Consider the following 24,443-nt stretch of genomic DNA (forward strand, 5'->3'; position numbering starts at 1 on the left):
TATCCTGGGTTTGTATTTGGCAGATTGGTTATTGGAATGAAGATGAGAAGTTGGTTCCAACAGCCATTGATACTCAAAGTGGCAATGAATCTACAAGCCTCTTGAACAGGACTTACATAGTCACAACTATCCTAGTAAGTGCTGTTGCTTCTATTCCAGCTCTCCCTCTACCCCATCTCCCTGACGTGCAGACTCCCTCTCCCCCCTCATGTGCTCTCTTTTGCACTATATCATTTTTATAATAGCAATAATAATAATAATAACAGCACTTACTGTTCCTGCCGGGTCCATAAAGGTATCTGAAAATTACTGTGGCTAATTAAATAGATATTAAAGAGCTCTCATGCTTAAGTGTAGAAAATACAAAAGATTATGACAAGATAGTAGAGGCATCAGTATAGGTAAATTAAGACCATTATACCTGTGCTTTGTATTTAGCCCACAGAATGGGGGCTGTAATTCTGGGAAGGATAAGCTGTATTGTGCAGAAAGGCTGAATCATAGCTTTAAAAACAAATCTGCATTATAATCATGAAGGAACAATATGTATCCCCTAATGTATGGTATCATGTATTGTGTCATTGTATAAGCTTACCCTGCAGAAACATGAGATTTTACTAACTTGTTTGTTGAACACTTACTGTGAGTCTAAAGAGAAGATACAGTACCCAAACTGAATTAAACAACTTAAAGCTCTCTTCTCCTGTCCAGCAGATTTGATTCTTCCTGTGCCCACACATGCAGACAGGCCTTTAAAAATTCACAGCTCAGATGCACTAAATATCCCTTGCAGAACTCCACTGAAAGGTTTGTTGCCCACATTCCCCCAGGTATTCCATTGCCCTCAGGTCCATTGCTGCGGAAGCTGCACGCAGATTTTGCATGAATAGATAGTGCCACAGTAAAAATCACACTTCATTCCTCCTAAAATAAGTCCACAGTGTATTGATTGTGCTCTTTGGCACAGGAACACAAAGATAAGAGCATGGGGACCAGAAGTTGCACACTGGGCTCTAGTCTAAGCTCCTGATGTGCATCTCTAGGATGTGGAGTGTGGCTCAATATTGATCTTCTCTGTGCCAGGAAGACCCATATGTGATGCTCAAGAAGAACGCCAACCAGTTTGAAGGCAATGAAAGGTATGAAGGTTACTGTGTGGAGCTCGCTGCTGAGATAGCAAAGCATGTTGGCTACCACTACAGGCTGGAGATTGTCAGAGATGGGAAGTATGGAGCCCGGGACCCTGACACCAAAACATGGAATGGCATGGTGGGAGAACTAGTTTATGGGGTGAGTTTCCAACCTTATCCATTGTCTTTAGCTCTTGGTACTTGAGAACATGTTTAAGCCCTAGAGTAAGAAGGAACCGTGCCTTCTGTCAGCCTGACCTGTCTTGAGGACTGCAGCTCTGATAATGCAAATAATCAGCCCAAGTAAAACATTTTAATTTAGGGAAGGACAGCACATTTTATGACTATGGAAATGTCAAAATGGCTCCTATCAACAGTTCCAAGATTCTTTTTCTTTCCATTTTTGGAAGAACAAATATTGAAAGGTCAAACTTTCCCATGGGCAGAATCTTCAAATTTTACCCTATTTTGTATTTGCATGATAATGGCAGGATGAAAGAAGGAGAAGATTTCAAACACTCAGACTGGTGGACAGTAGGACTAGACTACTTTCTGCCTAGCCATTCATTTCCAACATCTCGGATATACGCCTTCATTCTGCACTTGTAAACCTGGTTCAGTCTGGTAGCTCACATTCTGTGGTGTTTAGGTCATCCTTCAGAGGGGTCTAATTTTCCCTTGTAGAGAAAGGGGAAATTAGCATGGGAAGCATCAGAGCCCAAGTCTCTGTGTCACTGTGTTGGAGCAGGGAATGATAGGCCTCCTGCTAGTAGGTCCACTGCATATACTGACAGCCATTTCAATGCATTTGCCTTTCCACTTTCAAGGCAGATTGTAAAATAAATGGAGAGTGCACATCAGTGTCACTGGAACATTTTTCCTATTCTCTTGCAATCAAAAAGCTATTCCTGATGGAAGTAAACATCCTGGCATCCTTTTTCAGGCAATTGGCCTTTTCCTTGCCTCTTTTGATGTCTGGATGACAAAGCTCTTTCAGCGAAAATCATCTGCATCAGACTGTGACATCAGTGGATAAATCAGACAAGAAGAGCTAGGTGGCTGCAAAAAGAAATGCTGTGATTCCAGAACATGAACTGGTAATCAGTAGTGATAAAATCGAAATATTCCACCAATATTATGGGATGCTCCTTTTTGCCATTTCTCTTGCAATTGGTTTTGTATGATTTTTTCTGAGATAGCAGGGGTAAACAGAGATCAAAGGAACATAAGCTGGAGTTAGTAGATATACTTTTATCCCCAGAATGCAAATCTCTTTTCTGTCTCTCCTTTTCAGAGGGCTGATGTGGCTGTGGCACCATTAACCATCACTCTGGTTCGAGAAGAAGTTATAGACTTTTCCAAACCGTTCATGAGCTTAGGTATATCTATCATGATAAAAAAACCTCAGAAGTCCAAACCAGGAGTTTTTTCCTTTCTGGATCCTTTGGCTTACGAGATATGGATGTGCATTGTTTTTGCTTACATTGGAGTGAGCGTTGTCCTCTTCCTGGTGAGTCGCTTCAGCCCTTACGAGTGGCACACTGAGGAATTCGAGGAAGGACGGGACCAGCCTGCCAATGACCAGACAAATGAGTTTGGGATATTCAACAGTCTCTGGTTCTCCCTAGGAGCTTTCATGCAGCAAGGATGTGATATTTCTCCAAGGTGGGTTGCCTTCCCCAATGAACCTTTTCCCACTTCATGTGGTTTAATCTTTGCATGATTTGGAGCAGAACAGGTTCTTTTTGACCTTCCTTCCTGAACCATTGTGTGGTTTTGTGAAGCAGTTACAGATTCAGAAATGATCCAAGGGTTCACAGGTCTCTCAGCCATGAACTTAGGACCTCAAACTTGAGACCACAAAATACTATTCTAAATTTATCCTGGGGAATTCTTTCGAGGGCATTTACAGAAATGCAAACAAGATTTTCTAAAGCCAGCCAATTACGATCAGTTTTTGTACAGTCATTTATTTTATTGTTGTTAGAAGCAAGAACATTTTAACATTATAAGGAAGCTATAAAATTCCAGTAAAGTAGGGAGAAATAGTACAGTAGGTACCCAGTGAAAGGTTATATGGTCTGTGCCAAACATTATGGAGCGCACTGAGTGGCTTTAAGTATTATTGGCCTTTAGAAAGGTCAGAGAAGTACAAATGCACAAATTATATGTCTGGCAAGTAATGTCTATAATTGAAGGATCTTTCTTGTGGTCTGTGTGTATTCTCATGAGGCAGGATCAGAGATGAGCCAGGGATAAGGTTTTTGACACCTCCAGAGTTCTGTGTCTAGGGCAGATGTCCTTAAGGTTTATGAGCCTGAAAAAGGGTTAACATGCTGTGGCTTGGGACATGGATTGTATGTATCCATCGTTCCCAAGAGGTGTGCTCTGGATGTTGGATAAAGGGAGAGCAGCTGTAGCAGCAAAGCTGCTAGATGCTGCAGGACAGCTTGCAGGACACAGCTGTCTTGCACCCACTTCACAACTCTGAGCGGCACACTCATCCCAGTTTGGCTCAAACCAGAGGTACTGCCAGTCACAAGGATGAAGCTACAGGCAACATATGTATTTTCTGCATTTACATGCCATGGTTACCTCTGAAGTGATGCTCTAATGAAAACAGAGAGCAAAGAAGCCTTTGTTTTCTTTTCTCTCCATCCTTCCTTTTCTGGGCTTTGTCTCCCTTCTCTTCAAAGGGAATTTCAGCAGAGATATGTGTCTTATGGGTGAATACAGTACGCAGAAAATAATTTTCCACATGCTGGGATGGCATCAAAGCTCAGGGGACAAGAAGGAGAGACAACTCCATCAGCAAGTTTAGCAGCTCTAGTAACTGCACAGCTCCCATAGGATGGTGGGGGAGGCCAGGCATCAGCTTGTTGGCTATTGGATGCCAATTTGTCCAAATACTAATAAGTTTGGGATAGTGAGGAAATAAAAGCCTGCAGGGCATTTTGATAGTGACAGCTTTTATGGATATGTTTTATCATCTGATTGTTGATTAGAAGGAATCCAGGTGGAGCATTCAGAAAGTTTTCCCAACAGAGGGAATTTCAGTTTTAGGGCTGCTTAGTAACACAGCTCCATGCTTTAGGATCAGGTTATTGTGATTATCATTCTCATTGTTGTTCTTGTCACCATTATTCTTATTTAGGAAAGAGAATGGCTTCCTTTGGGGACATTTCAATAGTCAGCTTCTGTTCCAAACAGGAACGTGGAGAGGTGAAAAGCTGAGACTTTGCAAAATAGCAGATTTGGAAACATCTTTAATAAAAAAGTGTCAGGGAGAGATTAGTGGGTTTGATTCAAACAACAAGATTTGCTCTAGCTAAACAACATGCTTTGAATCACCATTTCAAAGGGTTACTTTATTTTGCTTTGAAATGGGAAATGAGAATGGTTCTGTCATTATTGTTTTAATGTTGTTAATTTGATCATCCTGATAATGGAAATTACAATTTCATTGAAATGAATATTTTCCCATGGAGCACAAGAGCACTTCCAGACTACAGATATTTGCAAGAAGAGAATATCTCAAAAATGAAATATGGGAATTATTATAACTCCCAGTACTCTGAGTGCAGCTCCCTGAGATGCTTGCAAGTGGAGGGGGGCATTTCTGTGAAATGAGAAAGGAAGGAGGAAGCAGAAGAGTGAGAATTTCTGTAGGATGCTGTTGTACAGAAAGGCTCTGAGCGCGCTCTCTATTTCACATGTACTTTTCACACGAACCTAGTGCAGGGTTTCTGTAACACATCACTTAGCAAGGAATGCTTGGTAGAACCACACTGTGGGCAGGTGGGGATCTGCTCTATTCCAATACATTTCCTATGTGGTTGCTTCTAAACTTATCGCTACAATCTCAGCATTTCCCAGTAATATATTAACCAACATAAATAGCTTCTGTTATACATCTGTTCTGTCATTCTCTCCCTGGCAGAAAGGAGCAAGTGCAGGGGTGTATTTTGTTTTTGTAGAGGTTTTGGGTTGTTTATTTCAGTTTTGTTTTGGGAAGGAGTAGGGGAAATTTGTCTGGAGGTTTGGTTTGTTTTTTTTCCCAGAGCATGCTTGTTTAAAGTGCATATGCCACTATGTATTTATCATAAAAACTGCTGACACATCACTCAGCACAGCGGGTGGTGAGGTCTGCAGCAATTCCCTGCTCTTGTAAATGTGCATTCCTCAGCCTCAGACCAGTCCCCAGGGAACTTTGGTCCCCAACAGAGGCAAAAATTTGTTTTTGAAGGAAAGTGGCATCCTTTTAAGGACATTCTTACTAGCCAGAACTTCAGTCAGGTTTTTAAGTATGCTGGTCACAACCTACCAAGCACTTCAAAGATACATTGTGGATTTGACAACCTGCGGATGGCCAAGACAGAGCGTAGCTGTGGGTTATGTGCTTATAGCCTCTTGACCTGAGGAGTGAGGCTGCTGGGCATGAGGTACACTGATGCCGTTGAAGCTCTGAAGCCTCCATGTCCAGGCATAGACTGGATGAGTATGACAAAGGCCAGGCAGTAACCAGTCATGGAGAACCCCAGCTGGAGCTGGTAGCGGTCTGTGTGTGCCTTTGGATGCTGCAACATGAGCATGAGCAAAGAATCCATCCCTTCTAAGCTGTACATGGAATGACTCAATTGCAGGTGCATAGTTTCAACCAAAGGAGGCTTTTAGCTCGTAGACATTTCCCACTGGAGTGTGCAGTCCCATTCTGCACTGTCAGAATGTGGTTCAGTCACTACCATGTGGTCTAATTCGTCCCAGTTGATGTGAGAAAGTCCCTGTTGTTGCTATTAAAGTCTGTGCTTTCAGAGTACTGGCCTATACACAGCAGAATGGAGGAGAAGCAACGTTTTGGAGTTGTGAGTAGTTTCATGTACATAGTAATGGGCAGAAATCAGTGAAGTCTGAAATGGGCCATAAACCATTAGGCTTTGTAAAGTGCCACCTTAACTTCAGAAAACAGTAATGAAATTGCAAAAGCACTCATTAAATGTGAAATACAGTCCCAGAAAGGAGATTCTCAGAGGTAATAAATATCCTGCAGCCAATAGCAGGAGCCTGCAGCAAGAGAAATATGAAGTAAATATAACTCACATTGTGCCATTCTTCAGAAATGTAATTTGATAAATTGTCTTCAGAGCTTAAAATAACCCCGGTGTGTAGCAGATATGGAGAGTGGGACCTCGTTAACATCCTGGACATTGCTGCCATTCCTCACTCAGGGTAGAACTGAGGCCTTTGAGAAGGAGACCTTGAGGACATCTGGGCTTCCCGACCTCCTCAGCAGCAAAATGAGGCATCTGAATTTTTCATCTGCCCCATCGTTTTTTACAAAATATATAATTTGATTGGAGTGAAAAGGAGAAAAAAGCAGGGAGCAAAATGTCTATGCCTCTTGTCAGCTTCCTGGCTTGATCTTCTGTCTTTTATTATTGCCAAATGTGTTGCTTCATATGTTTGAGCCCAAGAGAGACTTCCTTGTATATTGGAGACTATTAAATTTCATCCGGTTACTCTTCCTGTGACTCAGAAAAGTTATGTTTAACTAAAATTAAATACATTTAGCTAAAATAGATCTTCCAGAAAGGAATTTATTCTTCCTTTGAAGATACCATGAGATAGAATATACACAGTTTCTCTCAGCTGAGTGACTATAGGATTCTTGTCCCCAGTGGAGTTTGACAGGAGGATAAATAACACACAGTATCACCCAGTAAATGCAGCCATCCTTTGTGCCCTGCCAGAGGAAAATTAAACAGAGATCTCCAAAAATAAACCCAGCTCCACAGGGGCTCTCTTTATACTGTATTGTGGAAACAAAACACATTTATTTTGATTTCAGATCAAAACATAGCGTGAGTAGAAGGAAAATGTATAGTCATATCATGACACGATAGGGTATCATGTTGTGATACCTGGACAACACAGCTTGGTATAATCTGTGTGATTGATAACAGAGCTGGAGACACCCTGGTCAGCCTGCACTGGGAGTGAAATGATGGATGAAGCTTTCATCACAGCCTGTGTCTGGGAGAGAGCCAGACTTGAAAGGGGATGTTTCGAGAGCATCAGCAGGGATGCAGGATCTGGTTTGTACAAAGTGCCATAGTGGACCACAGCTGGGGAATATCTTGGCAACACCAGTTTGCCCTATAGATCGGGGGCGTATGCGGCATGTAAAGAGACATAGTGCAAGATGTGATCCACCCTTCAGCTAACTTGGGATAAGGAATTACATGGATCTTAACTTGTCCGCAGAGTCCAGACGTGACGTGCAGGGTGCAATGGCACGTGCTGAGCAGTGACCCCTTGGCTTTGGGTAATGTGCTGCTTGGGGAGGTTTACTCATAGAGATGATGTATGAATGCGCTCCGAGGTGGGAAGAAGAGATATAAATTGCTGGCTGCTATCCAGTCAATAGATACTATCAATTATTTATAAGCATCTTGTGGACATTGTTATTCGTTTCTAGTGACATAGAAACAGGGTGCTCTGACTGATCTATACAGTGTGCAGCTGGGCTTGTATTTCACTGCATGCCCTTGCAGGGTTTCTGTTGCACTCAATCACAGTGGATTGTCTGTGAAAGAGCAAGAATGGTATTTATTATGTACCTGTAATTAATGCTGAAGATTTTTTTCTGCTGTTTTTCCAGTTTATTTACATTTCTTTTTAGATCAGCTGAAAAATACACAGGAGACTTCAGCCGTAGAGCTGGTGGAAATGACAGCAAAATTGCTCCACAAGTTGTTGAGGTTTTTTCCCTAAACTACCGTCTAGAGACCTTGAAAAATAGCAGCACTTTTAAATTCCATCAAGATACTCCTCGTACTAAAAGATTTTATCCAGTTTCAGAAAAGAACTGAATCAGAAAATGGTTAAAACTAAAACTTTCTCCTTTTTAGTGAGAGGTTTGATTTGGGTTGTTTCAAGAACATTATTTCTGTTCTGTCCTTTGCTTAACTCATATTTGCAGCGCACGTACAGATTTTGCTAAAAATTTAGAATCAGAGAAATTAGAATCAGCTGCATTTAGCAATTAAAAGCGTTTCAATTCCTTCCTGAAATGAAAGCTGATTTTTGGTGTTTATTTGGCGACTCCTCTTGATTTCAGTAGGCATCTTCTTTGCCGCTCCAAGCAGCTGGTGGTCTTTTTGGCCTGATGCGCAGTTTTGGTGCCATCCTTGTGGTACCCATTATAACCTTAAACCTTAACTTGTCTTAGAGAGTCACTGGCAAGCTGTTCAAGCTCTCCCAAGGCAGGATTCCTAGAATAAATTAGGAAAGATTAGTGCTTTTTCTGTTTTCCTTGCACTATCTGCACAGGAAGGGGTGGAGTGGAGCTCACTGGCAGGGCTTCCTGAAGCCTCTCTGGGAACATGGAGATGCTGTACTTGCTCCTACAGACCTGAATGCTGACCACCAGTTAGATCCACTGCTCAGTCTCAAGGCAAAGGCCACATTTTTGCAATGAAGGAGGAAGCAGTTTGTTGTTTCCTTCGGGAGCACTTGTAACCTGCAGCTCATGCTGGGGCTGCCCTGGGGAACCAGGGGCAACCCTACTCCTTCTTCAGCATAGCGTAAATCTGGAAGGCTTAAAAGCTTGTCCAAGGGCACAAAGCTGAGGGTCATTTATTTTTGGCAGTTTGCTTGAACTGGTGAGCTGAGGTTGGTCTCTCAGTATAACAGTAAAAAATCAGGATTCTAACTTCTGTAGAAGTCTTTTTAAAGTGATTTTGTGATTATCTCTACCTGGTAGAGTTAATTATGTCCAGGGAGAGGAAATTCAGGTTGCAGGATAAGAGCAGTACTTGCAAATCACCAGGAACTGATGACCACGCTTACCTCTGAAACACACTTAACTTGAGAAAGTGACTCACCAGAGGAGCAGCTTGACAAATTGCACAATATCCAACTAAACAGTCCCCTTTGGAGTCTGCGCACTTCCATGGTAACTGCAATGTGGCAGCCAGGGGAAAATGGAAATTCTTCTAAAATAATCATCCTTGCTATCCAATTTTTCATTTGGAAAAATGCTGAAAGATACACAGGACTCAAAAGAAGAAAATAACCAACTGAGAGAATATTGTTGGGGAAATGCAATTTAATCTGTAAAGGACAAAACGAGTCTATTGAATTTCCACACTCTGCCATCTGGATATTTCTAAATGCTGCAGATGTAATGAATGTTCATTCCACTGACCTGTAAGCCACCTCCTTGGCGTGGTTTCCCTATCAGACGTATCTAGTCGCTCTTCCACAGCTCTGACTTCAGGCTTTTACCATTGAGGTTGGTGGGGAGGGCAGCAAGAAATTCACTGGAGGTCCCCCCATTGAGTGACAGATTTACTAATCATTTCACCAGCTGTGTCTAAAATAAGAAGACAAGCACTTGGTCCAAAAGCAGATTTATTTAGCTAAAAATATATTTGCAATCCCTTTCTTCTGGACTAAATGAATGTTTGTCATATTTTTGATTGAAAACATAGTTGAAAATAGCAAGGGGTGGAAAGTGTATTGTCCAGTTTTTGAAATCTATGGGGAAGTTCTCTTAGGGCATCTCTGACATGGAAATGGCATGTGCTGTTTGTGCTTCTAATGCTGTGTGCTGGCTCAGGATCATGAGCGGCACTAAGATTTGTAGTGGTCCTCTGAGATTTGTAGCCTTCTCCATAACTCTGGCAGGAGACTGTCTGAGGCTCCAGGGATGCCCTATTATGTTGTACTCCAACTTGCCAATTTTCAATCGGTAAGAGAAACACACACTCTCTTTTCGTTTTCTTCCTTCTTGATAACCTGTTATCCCTGAGCCATTCGCTCAGCTGGGGTCTGACACCCTCTGAGCTCCAGCCAGGACTGCGCATGGTTGTGTCTTCCTAATAGCTAGGTTGCATTGCCATGTGTTTTTGTTGAAGAATAAGGGTTGTGAAGAGCTGAATGACCTCCATCTCCCCAAAGTGGTGTCCTATGCAAGGCTGTCTGTCACACGCTGCTTTAGCATTGGCACTCCAGGAAAATATTGTAGCTAAGCTGGGAAGCCCTGAGCATGTTTTCACAGGGAAGCCCTGTTTAAATAACTCTTCCATATGCTGTACATCGCTTTTGTCAGCACTAAGATATCATGTGCGTACTCTCTGGATACACAGTTGAATGAGCACTGAACTCCTCAATTCAAATTGTTCTGGCTCATAACACACAGAGTATCCTCAGCTGCTCTTTGCTGGTCTAATCCCCACCTCGCCAAAACCTCATGTCCTCCATGGGGAGACTCAGAGTACTTATTCCACTGGAATTTGGGATTTATTGTACCTATTCTGCTTTTGTCCCACATGTCACCCAAACAACTTGCCCTGTAACTGGGGAAGCACCATACCCCCTTTTCACAAGAAGTTTGGGAATGCATGTGTAGAGCTAGCATACATAGAGCTAGCAATGTCCATTGAAGCACTCCAAAATGGTGAGCAGGCAAAGACAAATTGATTGAAATATGACAGAGGTGCTAGGTTATTCATTATGAAAGTCCTGATGAAGCCAAGTATTTGGGAAAAGCAAAATGTGGGTCCTGATAATGGGGGCAAAAGCCTTGCTGTGCTTTGGCAAGATCTGGAGTTGGAGGAGGCAGAGCAAGGAGTTACCTCTGATGTCCTCCATGCTGGTGTCTTGGTCTAACTTCCATTTTCACTCGGATCAAAGGAGCCAATTGACAGCTAGGGGCCACCTGATCTATATCATCAAATAGTAAGAAAGGGTGTAGAGCTTGTTTACAAACCCCTTTCTTTAAACAACATCATGGTTTATGGCATTCAATCTATTTAATAAAATCAGCCAGCAATTCTGATTAATGCCTACCCAGAAGAGTTGCTGCTTACCCTTAGATTCAAAGGCTAAGCAGCAATAATCCAATCATGGTAATCATAACTTACTACTTTCATCTTCAGATAAAAGAGCCTATAGAAGTGCAAAAGTGTTACATCACTGTTATTTGGACAACTTCAAAGCATGTTATATACACTAATGAATTCTCCCAACACAGTCTGAGGAGAAGTAATGGGAGGCAAATGTGTGAACAGGGGAGTAGGAAAGGAGAGGGGAGATGAGTCCTCACATGGTAAAGCAGTAAAAATATGTACCTGTATACTATGGATAGGTGTGAGATGTTAAGAAGGGTCCATGAGGGCCCAGATGCAGGAGTCAAGTGCACAGGATGCTCTCCTGTAGAAGGGATTCTCTCTTCTCTCATTTCTTGAAACTCTCAATAGGAAGCAGGATCTCAGGCTGCAGAGAGGCAAACAGAGGGAGGAGGCAGCCTTTCATCATAGCAGTGCTTCTGAAGCCTTCAAAAATAAAGTCACCAAATGGATCTTAGCAGGTGGAAAAGGGGTAGCAGAAACGCTGAACATGTTTTCCCTTCACAGTTTGGGTTTTTAATGTTAAAAGACAGGCATTCCTATGCACATAAAGTGCGTCTAAAAAAAACACTTGCTGGGGAGACCAGACTTATTCCTCGACACTTCTACAAGGGCTACAGTATGCTGTTCTAGGAAAAAGAAAGGCTCAAAGTGAAAAAGGGAAAATGTAACTTGTACAGCCTTGGTGAGGGATCACATTTTAAATTAGAAATGAGAGATAAAAGGAAGGGAATCTTTGGGAATACTGCTCAGAGTCACATTTTTCCACTGCAGAAAATACTCTCCTTCCAGAAAATGCCTTTCTCTCACCAGATTGGGAAATCTGAACAAAAGACATACAAAAAAACAGAGCAAAAAGAACCAAAGCAAGGCATCCGGGGAGAAGTCTGAGCTAAGATGATGTAACATTGCCCAAAAGTCTCAGAACCAGAGCTCAAAATTGTGAGCACATGCAGATGCCTAAAGAGAATCTTGGAAAAATGAAGAACTGGTAGCGTATAATACAAAATACAGTAAATCTTTTGGAAAAAAGCTTTTTTGTCGAGCAGACTTTGAAGAGGAGACTGAGGGAGAGCATATGAAACCCAGCAACACAGCAAAGGACATTAGCACAATAGGCTGTTGTTTAAAAAGAAGGATGAGTGCTGTTAAATCTGGGGCCACCTGAGGCTGAGGAAGTCCCTGAGTAATGAATCTCCTGGGGGGCTCCAACCAGTGCTGCTGACAAAATTTTATGCTTGTCACCTTGCGAGTTTTTCTCAGCAAAGCAAACAAATGTCACAGAAGTGAGAAAAATACATGAAGCACCTTTTTTTACAGTGAAATTTTTGCTCAAAGGCATGATGAGAGACTTCTTTTTTTTCCCTTGTCCAAAAGCTGGCAGAGCTGCAGAAGAGGGATGACTTTGCCTTTCAGCAGAGCTGCCAAACAGCCCAGAGTGACCACGTGTTTCTCAGCAACCCTCTGTCTAAATACTCATCCCTCTGAATTACCCTGGTTTGCAACGTGGAGGAGCGCCTGTACTTGAGAGGATGACAGTGTATTTCTTTGGATCTAGCTGTTCTACCTTTCAACCACACTGTTTTTAATTAGGGTTCCACCTCATCCATCTATCTTTAGCCCTTTCTTTACAATGTGTTTTAGCAGCACTCTGGAAGACTTGGGTGTACTATCCTGTAGTTTTAGGGATAAGCATCTCATTTCACCAGCCAGTTCTGACTGCTCAGGGAAGGTGGCTCTTTTGAGTGAAGAACGTGTTTTACTTGTGCAGTTCTGCTCTGTAGGAGTGTTTTTATACCACGGGTGGTATGTGGGTCCTGCTGAAGTCAAGGTGGACTGGCTGCCTATGTCAGTCCATGTTTGCTCGGCATCTAGTGCTTCCAACACCATCCTTCATTAGTTAAGTAGGTGACTTGTGCTGGTTGTGTATCAGCAGGCTGCAATTTGTGTCCATTGAGGACCACAGGAGCACACAACATGCAGAGTGTTATTGGGTACATAAATTACCCCCTGCATAGCTGGGCCTATCTGATGTTGCCTCTGCCTGCAGGGATTAAGTATTTTAGGAAGGGGAAGTGGGCAAAGCTGCAGCTCAGAGGTGAATTCCACCTGGTGACTAATGCTTCAGGCCTGAAGTTCATAAATGTAATTCATCTTCTTCTCCTATAGCGGGAAACCGAATTAGAGAAATGAATAAAGCTACCCATAAAGTGGCAGGGCTTTCCAAGGAACAACAGAAAAAAGAGTTTTTGATGCTAGTCTTCTAGCTAAGCTATTAGGTACCTCTTGCCTGTTAAAATGCTAAGTGAATATCTTGAAAACAGCATGTAGCAACTCCACATAGTCATGCTTATACTTAGCACTGCATCAATCCGAGCTCCAATGACTGAAGAACCACAAGTGGCATGATGCATTTCTGACTAAGCAGGAAATCTCACTTTAGAGAGAGGTTTTGCCCATTAAAGGTAAATTAAAGAAAAAAGTGCCAACATATTCTGCAAAAGAAGAGATGAAACAGTAGGAGAGGGACAATATACTGCTGTCCAAGGCCATTTAGCTGAGGCAGAAAGAAACAGTAAATAAACTATGACTTATAATTAAAGCCTCACAGGTATACACCTCCCATTGAATCTGGGTGTTTCTGCATATTTGCAGACAATATGTTCAGTTGTTGCAATATTTACACGGCAAGTGACCCCAAGACTCCTGCTTAAAAGGACTTCTGCTGGGTTTCTGCAATCCATATTGCCTCCTTACAGCATGTTGGCTTTGGTGTTTGTTGAGCTTGTATGGTTTTCCACAAAACATGGAAAAAAGCAGATCTTCAGCCCATATACAAAAGTTAGGAAGCTCTCAAATGTTTTCAAATCAGAAAAAGAAAAGCAAGAGAGAGATAGCACGGGACTCCCAGTACCTGTGCACCCCCAGCTTTTTCACCCTGTCTCACAGGTTAATGTTACCCACAGGGAATCAAAACAGGCAGCTGTCACCTCTATAGAAAAGATGTGAAGGGAGCTGAAGAAGGAATTTGTACTGCTGGGAGAGGTAAATGAGAATGTCAATAGAAAACATTCTTGTTTGTTTTTTAAGGGTTCTCTTGCAGTGTTAAAGCCCAGCGTTGCAGTCAGGGCTCCAGACTCTTATGCCAGGCATCAGGGTTCAATAATATGTAAATGCAAACTGATAATGGCAATAAAATTATTAATACAGCGTGGAGAAACATGCATTATAATTACTCTAATTCATGACAAACAGTCCATTTGAATGGGGCTTGGAGCAACCTGGTGTAGTAGAAGATGTCCCTGCTCGTGGCAAGTGGTTGGAAATAGATGATTTTGAAGGTTCTTTTCAGCCCAAACCGTTCTATGATTCTGAACAAACTGCTCATTCAAAACTCTCTGTGGCATAGCAGTGCATAAGAAGTGATTTGCAGCATGTATGTGATGGATGCACCCAGAGCTGTTCCCAGCTCCACAACCCCATGCTAAGTTTGTTCCTCTATCTATGACTATTCACAGGCTTTTTAAACAAGTCTAAGGTTCATGTAAGGGTGGGAGATAAAATGGTGATACCAATCATGCCAGATGGTCTGTGACATACAGAAAAAGCAAAGCTCATTTACATTGACAGAGTCTAATGTTGAAAACTTGTTTAAAATAAGAGCAAAATGTTTGCAACTAATACACTACCAAGTCAGTCTTCAGATAGACCCACGAAATCATGTAGAGTCAGTATCAAATTAGCAGAGTAGTGCTGGAGATCAGAGGATCTGTGTGGGCAGAAGACCAAAAGTGGATTTGACCCACAATCAGTAGAACAAGCATGTAAGAGCTTTTCTTTCAACAGTTTTGCATAAATTCATTCAGTGACAAATATGTCAGTTGACTAAGTGAGCCTTTATTAGAATTGAATTTAACAGCAGATCTGGGAAATCCTCCCAAAGCAACTATGGCTTTAGAATCCAGGATTTGCACTTCTAATTAAAACACTGTCAGTTTAGGTGTAATTCTCTAGAAGAAATGGATTTGGGAAGGGGGAAGGGAGAAGTGGGGGAGAACTGAGATGATGCTTGAACAGTTTGCCAATGAGGTTTATTTTGTCTGTTTTCTGATGATCTTGTTAATGTCTTCTTGCAAAAATGTATTGTGCTCTTCTAATAAGACAGCAAAGCAGAGGCAAACTCCTGTCAGCTTTTCCTGCCTTCCATAAGGGATAAGATCAAAGAACAAATTGTTTGATCAAGGATTGCATTTTGTTCTAAGAACTCAGAGATTACAGCTGCGTGAGTTTCTTTTTTTTTCTGTGACAAATCCATCAATGCTAAGACTAGAACATAAGAAAAATCACATCACAGAGACAAAAGGAACTTAGAATTCTTCCTTAGTGTCCACTGGCAAAAAGTATTTGCTTTTGCAAGGAAAGGTAAAAAAAAAGTCATCTAAGTAAGAAAATCAAAATGATTCTTTTCAGGTTTTCCATTAAACAGATCTAAAATAACACATTCCAAAATTATCTTTTAAATTATACATGTAGTAGGTAAGGGTTTAATGTATTACAGAAGCTGAAAGAAAATTATTTGTAATGAGAAAGCAGAAACAAAATTGTTTACCATGTTAAAATTATGCCTTTTAGCGTTTCAGAAAAGAAACATTAAGTAACAGAAAAAATGCAAAGCTTAGACAGACCCAAGCCGGCCATCTTCAGTCAGCTACTTTTAGAGGACATTTGCAACCATTATCTCTTCATTCTGATTATTAAGAATATTAAGGTTTCATTTACTGTTTCAGAATTTTCCATGGCACTGAAATTCTGGTTCCCAGCCAGCTGTAATTGTAAGTAGATTTTGCATCATGGATAATGAGGGCAGAGCATTTACTACTTACTCCTGCGAGGGTAATGTTGGAAATGAGCACCCTGTTCTTGTTACTGTGCTGTGATGGGCAGGCAGGACCTCAAGTCAGGGAGAAGATAGTGGTAGGAAGTGTGATTTTAACCAGTATGGGCAGAGCTAGAAGAAGTAACCAAGAGATCTTAAATTGGATTCTGGAAGAAAGAAGAGTGTAGGTGTAGAAGAAATAGTATAGGTTGAAAAATATACAATCTAGTCTGTTTCATCCCTTTGTGCATCCTAGAATTAGCCATTCATTAAATCCTTTCACTGTTGTCCTTGTTTATTTTATTCAGATTTTATTTAGACCCTGATATTGCAAGTATTACTATGATAATGAATATGAATAAATCCAGAGTTCAAATAGACAAATCGAAACATCCAAACCGTAGTGTATCTTTAAAGTACTAACCAATGTGTTCCATCTCACCTTATCTCTGCAGCGGACCGAGTCACTAACTCGTTTTCTCACAGCAGAGAGCTGATTGCTTTCATGTTATGCTTGAATGGATATGGGGACATGTAAATTCTCCATGCAAGAGGATTTAAACCCCACACTGCCCATTAGTGAAGAGAAATGAACTTGAGCTAGGGCTCAAGCTGCAAAACATTTGTTGGTCAAGTGGAAGGTCATTTTCTGTTATCTAGCTGTGGAGTGAGATTTTTAAACCCTCAAAATGACTTGGAAGTACGATGTATATCTATTCCTCTGTGCCTGCTCTTACTAGAACATAAACATAACTCTGAAGTCCCACTGGCTTTTGACCAGGCTTTTAGCTCCCAGTGTTGAAGTCACTTCTAGAAATGGAACATTATCTCCTAAATTACAAAGGCACTTTTGCAAATGTGTCCCGTGATGGTAGCACTGCTGCTCTCCTGCTTGGTCTACAGAAGTAACAGAACAAGATCATAATGGATATTGTCTTCCCAGCCACTTGCAGTGGTAAGCAGTAATAAGCACTGGCTCAAAATCTAAATAGGCAATACAGTTGTTCACAAAAAATCCAGTTTGTTCTGTTTAACCCGTGTTCACTGCTACTGAGCCATGGGGATGCCACATGGGAACAAATCTGCTTGTGTGATATTTCATCATGACTGTTATATTTTTTACTGTATTGCACTAGTCTCCAAGAGCCTTCATAACTGGCCAGCGCTCCCTTGTGTTAGATGCTGCACAACAATGGAGCAAATGGATGATATCCTATAGAGGCCCTATGCTGAATGTTTTTTCTACACGTTTACAGCGGTTTAGATTCACAACTTCTAGCTCCAAGTCAATCTATCCGTAAGGGCAAACATTGCCCATTAGCAGTGTCTGCAATAAAACATCATACACAGGAAGCCCTAGCCATTCTAGCAGTCACAGCAAGCTGTTTATCTCCTCTCCTTTCCTCCACAGTCTATGAGAGTGAGCAATCACCTCCTCACAGCATCTCATGTCATAAGGAGAAATGACCACCACCAGGAGCAGATACAGCCCAGATTAAACTAGCACACAACATAGACATGCATCCTGTCTCATCTGGCTCCCATGGGAAAGAAGCTGCAGTCCCCTCTCCCTCTTTCCTCAACCTTTCTTGTTACCTCCCAGTCTCAATACCCCATGGATATATTTCATGCTGTCAATGCCAGGTGCAGAGCTGGGAAGCATAAGCCATCTGCAGCTGACAGCAGGCAGTCCCCGTGGGATAAGCCAGTAATGAATATCACTAGGATGTTGAGGATCTAGAGGCAGGAATGCGGCTGACTGCTGCTGAAGAGATTGAAATAAGTTGCAGAAATATCCCAGCTTCGTCAGGAAGGAAAGGCTGTATAATTTGCAGCTGAAGATAAATGTGATTATTTGCCATGCAAATGGATTTGCCAGCTCAAAGTGGCCTTCATCAGCTGAGATTGTTCTATTTGACATTATCTGGTTACTTTTGTTTAATGCCTCTGTGCCTTTTCCGAGCACTTCCTTCCCTGAGTACACATCATCCAGGCTAATTAGAGACAGGTATTTTTTGCCTCTTCCCCATCAATCTGAAGACATGTGAGCTGAATCCATAGCTGCCTCCCTCCCCAGTCCCCCTCTAAATCCAGAACAAAAGGTAAAGTTGTTTGGGCTGACAGCCTTGCAGGCTGAGTATTCTCTGCAGATGGGAAGCACGAGGCTTACATTTATCTCACCTAACAGCTTAAAAATTAGCTGTTCAGCCCAACTTAGTCATCCTAGTTCCTTCAGAATTCAATAGAGATGGAGGTCTGCAGAGGCACCTTCTCCCAGCCTGAGATAGATGGGGTGACTCATCCCTGGAGATCCCTACTCATCTCCAGAGGTTGTTTGGTGAGTATTTCTCTCTTAGAGAGTTAAAGATAGCGTAGAACAACAGTTCTGCCCATCTGCCTGCCTTTCTCACAGCATCCAGCACTCCCACAACAAACCTCTGATCCCCCTCTCTGTCTGGCAGTTATGGGGAGGCATAAAAAGGAAATCTGGGATGGAGGATTGTTGGTCAACTCAGCCATGTCGCTGCAGTTGCCAGTGATGGAGGAGGCTCGTGTGGCACACTGCAGCATAACCAGCATATACCTTCTGGTCAGAAACCATGTCAGTGGGCTGTGGACATGAAAAAACCTTCTTAGTCCAACCTTTCTTGTTTTTTTAAGATCTGAATGATAGTGAAAAGAATTTGTGAACATGCTATGGTATCGCCTCGGGGATGGGTCCCGTAGACTTTCCTGAAAGACACTTCAAGGTGTATCCTTCAAAGTTGTTGACTGAGGTGGTGCTTACCGTGAGATGGATTTTGCTGCCCAGTTTCGGAAAAGCCTATGGAAGAAGAAACCAGACGGGAGGCCAGAATTCCCTTCAGTCGCACCTGTAAAATACAGTGCTTTTCCTTTCTGTCGCTGTAATGCCTTGCGGTCATGTTTCCTGCAGTTCCTCTCTGCACTCGTGAAAGCTGCTGTGATCATTCTCCAGGAGCACTAGGCTGACAGCGGATGTGGTGGGATGGGTCCTATTTCCACATGTTAAAGCGCGTGCTGTGTGGTGTGAGCTTAGTCGCTGTGCCTGCTTTCTCCTGGGAAGTGATCTCAAGGAGTTTTGACTAAAGAGATTTCAGCATGAGTTGGTCTAAACAGAGAGATGACGTGATGTCTGCAGGAGCAGCTCCCCTCACATCAGCAGCATTTCAAACCAGCCTGGACAAACTGGAAGGGTAGAACCTAGATGAAGTCATGCAGTTGGTGGGCTATGTTCAGGGTCTCTTTCCAGCTCCAATTTCAGTGATTTGCAGGGTGTGTTTTTCCCTTGATGGAGGGACCTCATGCAGGTTTGTCAAGTTGTGGTAAGCCACAGTAAACCATAGCACCTGGACGCAAGGTTTCATGCAGACCTGGACACAGCATAGCACACACTGTCATGAGCTGGACACATATTTGTGTGGATTGACTCGGGTCAGCAGAAAGACAACACTGAGACATGCAGACATGATCTCTCCCCAGAGAAATAAGCACTGATTCTCATGAGCAAGTCCTCCTTAGTCAGACTGTCTGGCTTTATCAAATAGCATTGTAAATTACCTTCTGTCTGGGCCAGTGCTTTGTATCTAGAGAAGGAGCATGTAAATACTTTAGACAGAATGCATGAACACTGATATCACCCTAAAATTACCTTCCACTCTTAAACATGATTTGAAAAGATTTTAATATAAATTAATGCCTGCTCGACTTATATGCTTCTCTAGCTACTTTATGGTTACAAATAATTGGCTATTTGATTGCAGCTAGTGCAAAACACCTAGATTTTAAGGCACTATTGCAAACATCTTGTCTAACCATCTGCTTAATGCAAACCAGAGAATGTCAGTGGACAAATTATTCATTAAGACTGCAGCTCCTCTCAGAGCTTCAGTGTGTCTTATAGAAAAACACAGTTTTGGGTTTGAAGCTTCAGATGATAAAGGAGCTGACCCAGTACAAGACCAGTCTATTTGTCTGGTCTTGACTCCATGTTGGTGCTCCTTCCTACTGGGGTTATGTGGCTCAACACAGACCTTGGAAAGACGCTGTTTGGAAGTGCATTGCCCTGCCCAGATAAACCTTTCTCATAGTTATTCCCCTGTCTTATTACTTATGTTATTATATACTCTGAAAGAAATCGAAAATTGAAGCAGATTCAATCAGTTTATTGATATTTTTCTTTCATTGTGAATTTTTTATCCCACCTCTAATTACCCTGTCACCTTGAAAAGTAGACTAAGAATTGAGACAGACCTTTGGCTTGCCTGGAAGTGGCTGGAGAATGTGACTTTGAGTAAATACCCAGTAAACGATGGGCTTGTAAAAGCAGGGGCAGCGTTTGACTCTCCTCTCTGTGTCCAGGTCTCTCTCTGGCCGCATAGTCGGTGGCGTCTGGTGGTTCTTCACCTTGATCATCATATCCTCCTACACAGCTAACCTGGCTGCCTTCCTCACCGTGGAAAGGATGGTTTCTCCCATCGAGAGTGCAGAGGACTTGGCCAAGCAGACAGAAATTGCCTATGGGACCCTGGAAGCTGGCTCCACAAAAGAATTTTTTAGGGTAAAAGGGGAAATTTAAAGCACATATTTCTATTAGCCGCTTGTTTGACAGGTCCCCTGGGTGCATTATCTCTCATCCTCAGCTTGGGTCTGTTTTTTTTCTCTTGCTTCCCCTTTACCATATTAGGACCTGTTAACCTTGCCCTTAGAACAGGAAAAATCCAATTTTCCTTATGCCACTCGGAAGGCTGGCAATGCGTCCAGTACATGTGGCATTCTGTGACTGTAAACACAAATATGGAATATCTGTGTACTTGCTCACATTACTGAGAAACTACTCTAAGCAGCTGCAAAAGAAACAGTCTCCTGATTTCCAGCTTGGTTTGCCCATGGTTTGATCCACAAAATCTCTTGCAATGCACAAGTATGTGGCAGAAATCAGGGGTTGATACAGACTCAGGTGCAGAAATGGCAGGAGGTTCATTAATATCCCATTACCCATTTTGGCTTCCTTGGCCCATTCAATATGTGCGTTCAGTCCAAGCTGGAAATCTCAGCTGTCACCCAACCCTCCGTTAACACTTCTGTTGGGTTTCTGCTGTCCTACGCAGCGATCCAAAATAGCAGTGTTTGAGAAGATGTGGACCTACATGAAGTCAGCTGAGCCCTCCGTTTTTGTGAGGACGACAGAAGAGGGGATGATCCGGGTGAGGAAGTCGAAAGGGAAGTATGCCTACCTCTTGGAGTCCACAATGAACGAGTACATCGAGCAGCGGAAGCCCTGTGACACCATGAAGGTGGGAGGTAACTTGGACTCCAAAGGCTATGGCATTGCAACACCAAAGGGGTCTGCACTGAGGTAAGTAGCCTGGATTTGCTTCCTTTTGCCAGACCACCCAGCAAATCAATGTATGCACACAGTTCAATCTCCATTGCCATGTAAATCACAAAAGCTTGGGGCAAGGAGATGGGGGAGGTGGAGGAAAAGGGATATGAAATCTCAGTGTAATGTGCAGTGAAGTAAAACACCCAGCTCCCATTGAGCAGCAATGGGAGCATCTAATTATTCAAGCCCTGCATTTGGAAACTGGATTCTGGCTGATCCATTTGCTATGAATGTGTCTGCTGTATTAGGTGATGGGGGGCTGCTGTGGTGTAACCATTGGTTTCACAGAGCATTATCCAGAAGGGACGCTCATCCTGTATCATGTGAACTGCACAGCTTTGCAGAGTATGGTATTACCCTGGCTTGGATCCATGCTTGCAGAGGGTGTTCTCATGAGGAAAGCATTTTGGTGTTTCCTTATATGAAGTGTGATTTGAAAGGGTTGAGTTTTGAACAAGCCCTGCAAAAGGTGTGCATCAACTGAGTCAATTCAGATCCTGTCAAGTGCCAAATTTATGGCAAGTCCAAATGAGCACAATTCCTGCATTTCTGAGCCCAGACCTGCAGCTGTCACATGTCTTTGCCTTCTGTCATGTGAAATATCTTTGAAGACCTTCCTTTAAAATTAAGAACCCTCTAAAAAGTACAGACCCAGATCTGAGTTAGTAGCAGAGCTTGGACACTGCACACAGCCGTACTCCTGGATGTGAGCTGGCCTCTGTGAAGTGCATCATGCAAACTGACTTGCTTAGAGCAGCGTTACCACAATCTGCACCCTGGGATGGTGATGTGAGTCATGTCAGAAGCGCAGCTCCCTTTAGGCAGCAGCTGTGCACATTCCCCGTGTTATAGTCATGAGCCAGGTGAATTGTAATGATTTAAAGGGTCTAGTAACTCCTCAGAAGCTATAGCTTTAGTTAATCTGATTGATGCTCCAATTGATTTATTTATTTATTGAACATATTTTGATCAAAATAGTTTGATCAAAATTATACATGTGGCCTTATGCTTGTATGTTAACATAACCCAGTGCAGAGACATTTAATCCATGTTCTCTGTATTACTGGAAACGAGAGCATTTGCTGATGGATTTGTCTCATCACATAGCTCCTGAGCTAAAGCCAACCCAGCAAATCAAAGATGTATCAACTGGTAGTGGATGAGGCCCAAGGGTTTTGATTACTCCATTTATTAAGTTCAGCTCAAATTAGATTCAGCACTTCCCATATCAGCAACAAGCACTTGAATGCAGTGCAGGTGGTCCAGAAGGCAGTTCTTGCATTCAGTGTAGTTCAGGCTCTGAAATGACTCAGGGCCCTTCAAATGAAGGTGGATCTATTCTCACAGCTTTGAGATGTTTCTGTTGCACTCTTTGCAGTGTTTGTTTTCTGTCTTGCAAATATAGAATTAGGATATTATATTTACTTATCTGATTCTATTTATTTATCTATTTAAACTTCAACCTTTTATCCTAATTTTGATATTATGAAAACAAACAAACAGGACCATCCTGCCTGTCTTGTAATTGTTGGCATGTGAAGGAGCCATTTATCATACTTCTAAGAAAAATAAGCAACAAAAAAAGAAAACTCCATCAATCATTTTAATTTTGCAGCTCCAAACATCCCTCTGCTAGGCATGATTCCAAAAATTCCTAACATTTCTTTCGGTTTTCTCTTTTTCATCTTGGCTGCATGTACAACAAAATTCTTATGGGCCTAATGGCAAAGGAGGAATGCTTGATTTTTCCATCCGATGGCGTTTCTTTGGAACAGTTGCTGTCACTTTTTGTCCCATTATGTTTGTTCTGTTCTTGTTGTTTTAATTGTTTTAATCTTAGTAGTTCCCTACAGTCATCATGTAGTGTCTGTTTTCCCTTTGGGGTCCTGCACGTGAGAGGTGGTCCTGAGCAAGGTGACATTAGTGAGTCATCTGTATAACACGGTCAGCCTGTCTCTTATTGAGGCTTCATCTTCACTCACTTCCATTCACAAAGCCAGGTTTGGAGGCGCGTGGGAGCCAGGCTTATTTTAGATCAGGTCTGTCTTAGAAGCTGGGCTGCATTTGAATTTTTGCTGAGACCTGCCCCTTTTGTAGCTAGACCAGTTTTCCTGCACTTAGGATAGCTCATTAGGAAATGATCCTAGAGAGATGCTAAACGAGAGTTCGCCATTGGTTTTCTTGCTTCTACATGGGAACACAATGGCAGGATATTGCCACAGATGAATGAAAACAAGGTTGAAAATACAGAAATAGTTCTTATATGTGTTGTAGCAGGTTCAAACATGTCCCTGAAGTCATCAATTAGGTCTCCTGGGCTGCTGAAAGAGCTTATTTCTTCCTCCTAGGTGAATCTGCGTTTGAATATCTTTTGGCCTCCAGATGTTAAAATTCATTTGCATTTAGGAATGGCTGAGATGGGCAATGTGAGGGCAGAAATAACACCTTTCAAAACCAGCTAGTTCAAGGTGCGGTACTGTCTGACATGAGATAGTCATGCAGATGCAAAATCCATCCATTTACCTGGCAGCAGCTCTTCTCCACTGTTGGACAAGTGATCAAAAAGAGGGCACAAAGCCAAATTATCCAAAACAAGGAAGAGAAAACTGAAGAAATCCCATGTGAGTCTGGACTCAAGGAATAGAGAGGGTTTTGAGATGGAGATGTGGAAGGCAAATTCTTCAGAGCATTCATACTGACTTTAAAGTTCCCTGAAATACAGTCCGTTTGCCTAGAGTTTGTGAATAAATACAAAATGTTCCCATTACAAAAACACCTTATTTCAGGGCGACCAACCTCAGTCAAAATACACTCAAAGTAAAGCTTATTCTGTGTTCTCCCCATGAGCTGAAGAGACAGTTAATGGAAATAAAGCTTCCTAGGAAATATAATGCATAGCACATAGCTCATGGCCCCCAGAATCATATGTCTGATAATTGCGCTTATGGAAACTGCAATGCATTTACTCTGTTAACACCTTGTACCCACATAGAAGCTGCAATGTATTTTGGCTCATTAGTTAACTAATCTTTTGCAGATGGTTCAGACATCAGAGTGCTAATTAACCTATATTCTGCTTTGGAAGACAGAATAATTATGATTTACCTAGTGTCAAATTCTTT

General features: G+C 42.2%; 1 protein-coding gene across 4 annotated transcripts in view; it reads left to right on the forward strand.

Moving 5' to 3' along the window:
• The window catches only part of GRIA1 (glutamate ionotropic receptor AMPA type subunit 1), a gene marked incomplete at both ends in the record, with an annotated part of 118,380 nt that overhangs the window by 82,170 nt on the left and 11,767 nt on the right, over positions 1-24,443 (forward strand). For all 4 annotated transcript variants that reach the window (XM_080627507.1, XM_080627506.1, XM_080627508.1 and 1 more), the window contains 5 exons: positions 24-134; positions 1,084-1,290; positions 2,425-2,795; positions 20,298-20,496; positions 21,047-21,294. In XM_080627507.1, the coding sequence (XP_080483633.1) occupies positions 24-134; positions 1,084-1,290; positions 2,425-2,795; positions 20,298-20,496; positions 21,047-21,294 (1,136 nt within the window). The remainder of the gene's footprint in view (positions 1-23; positions 135-1,083; positions 1,291-2,424; positions 2,796-20,297; positions 20,497-21,046; positions 21,295-24,443) is intronic.

This window comes from Psittacula echo, assembly GCF_963264785.1.
Source record: "Psittacula echo genome assembly, chromosome: 11".
Classification (NCBI taxonomy): Eukaryota; Metazoa; Chordata; class Aves; order Psittaciformes; family Psittacidae; genus Psittacula; species Psittacula echo.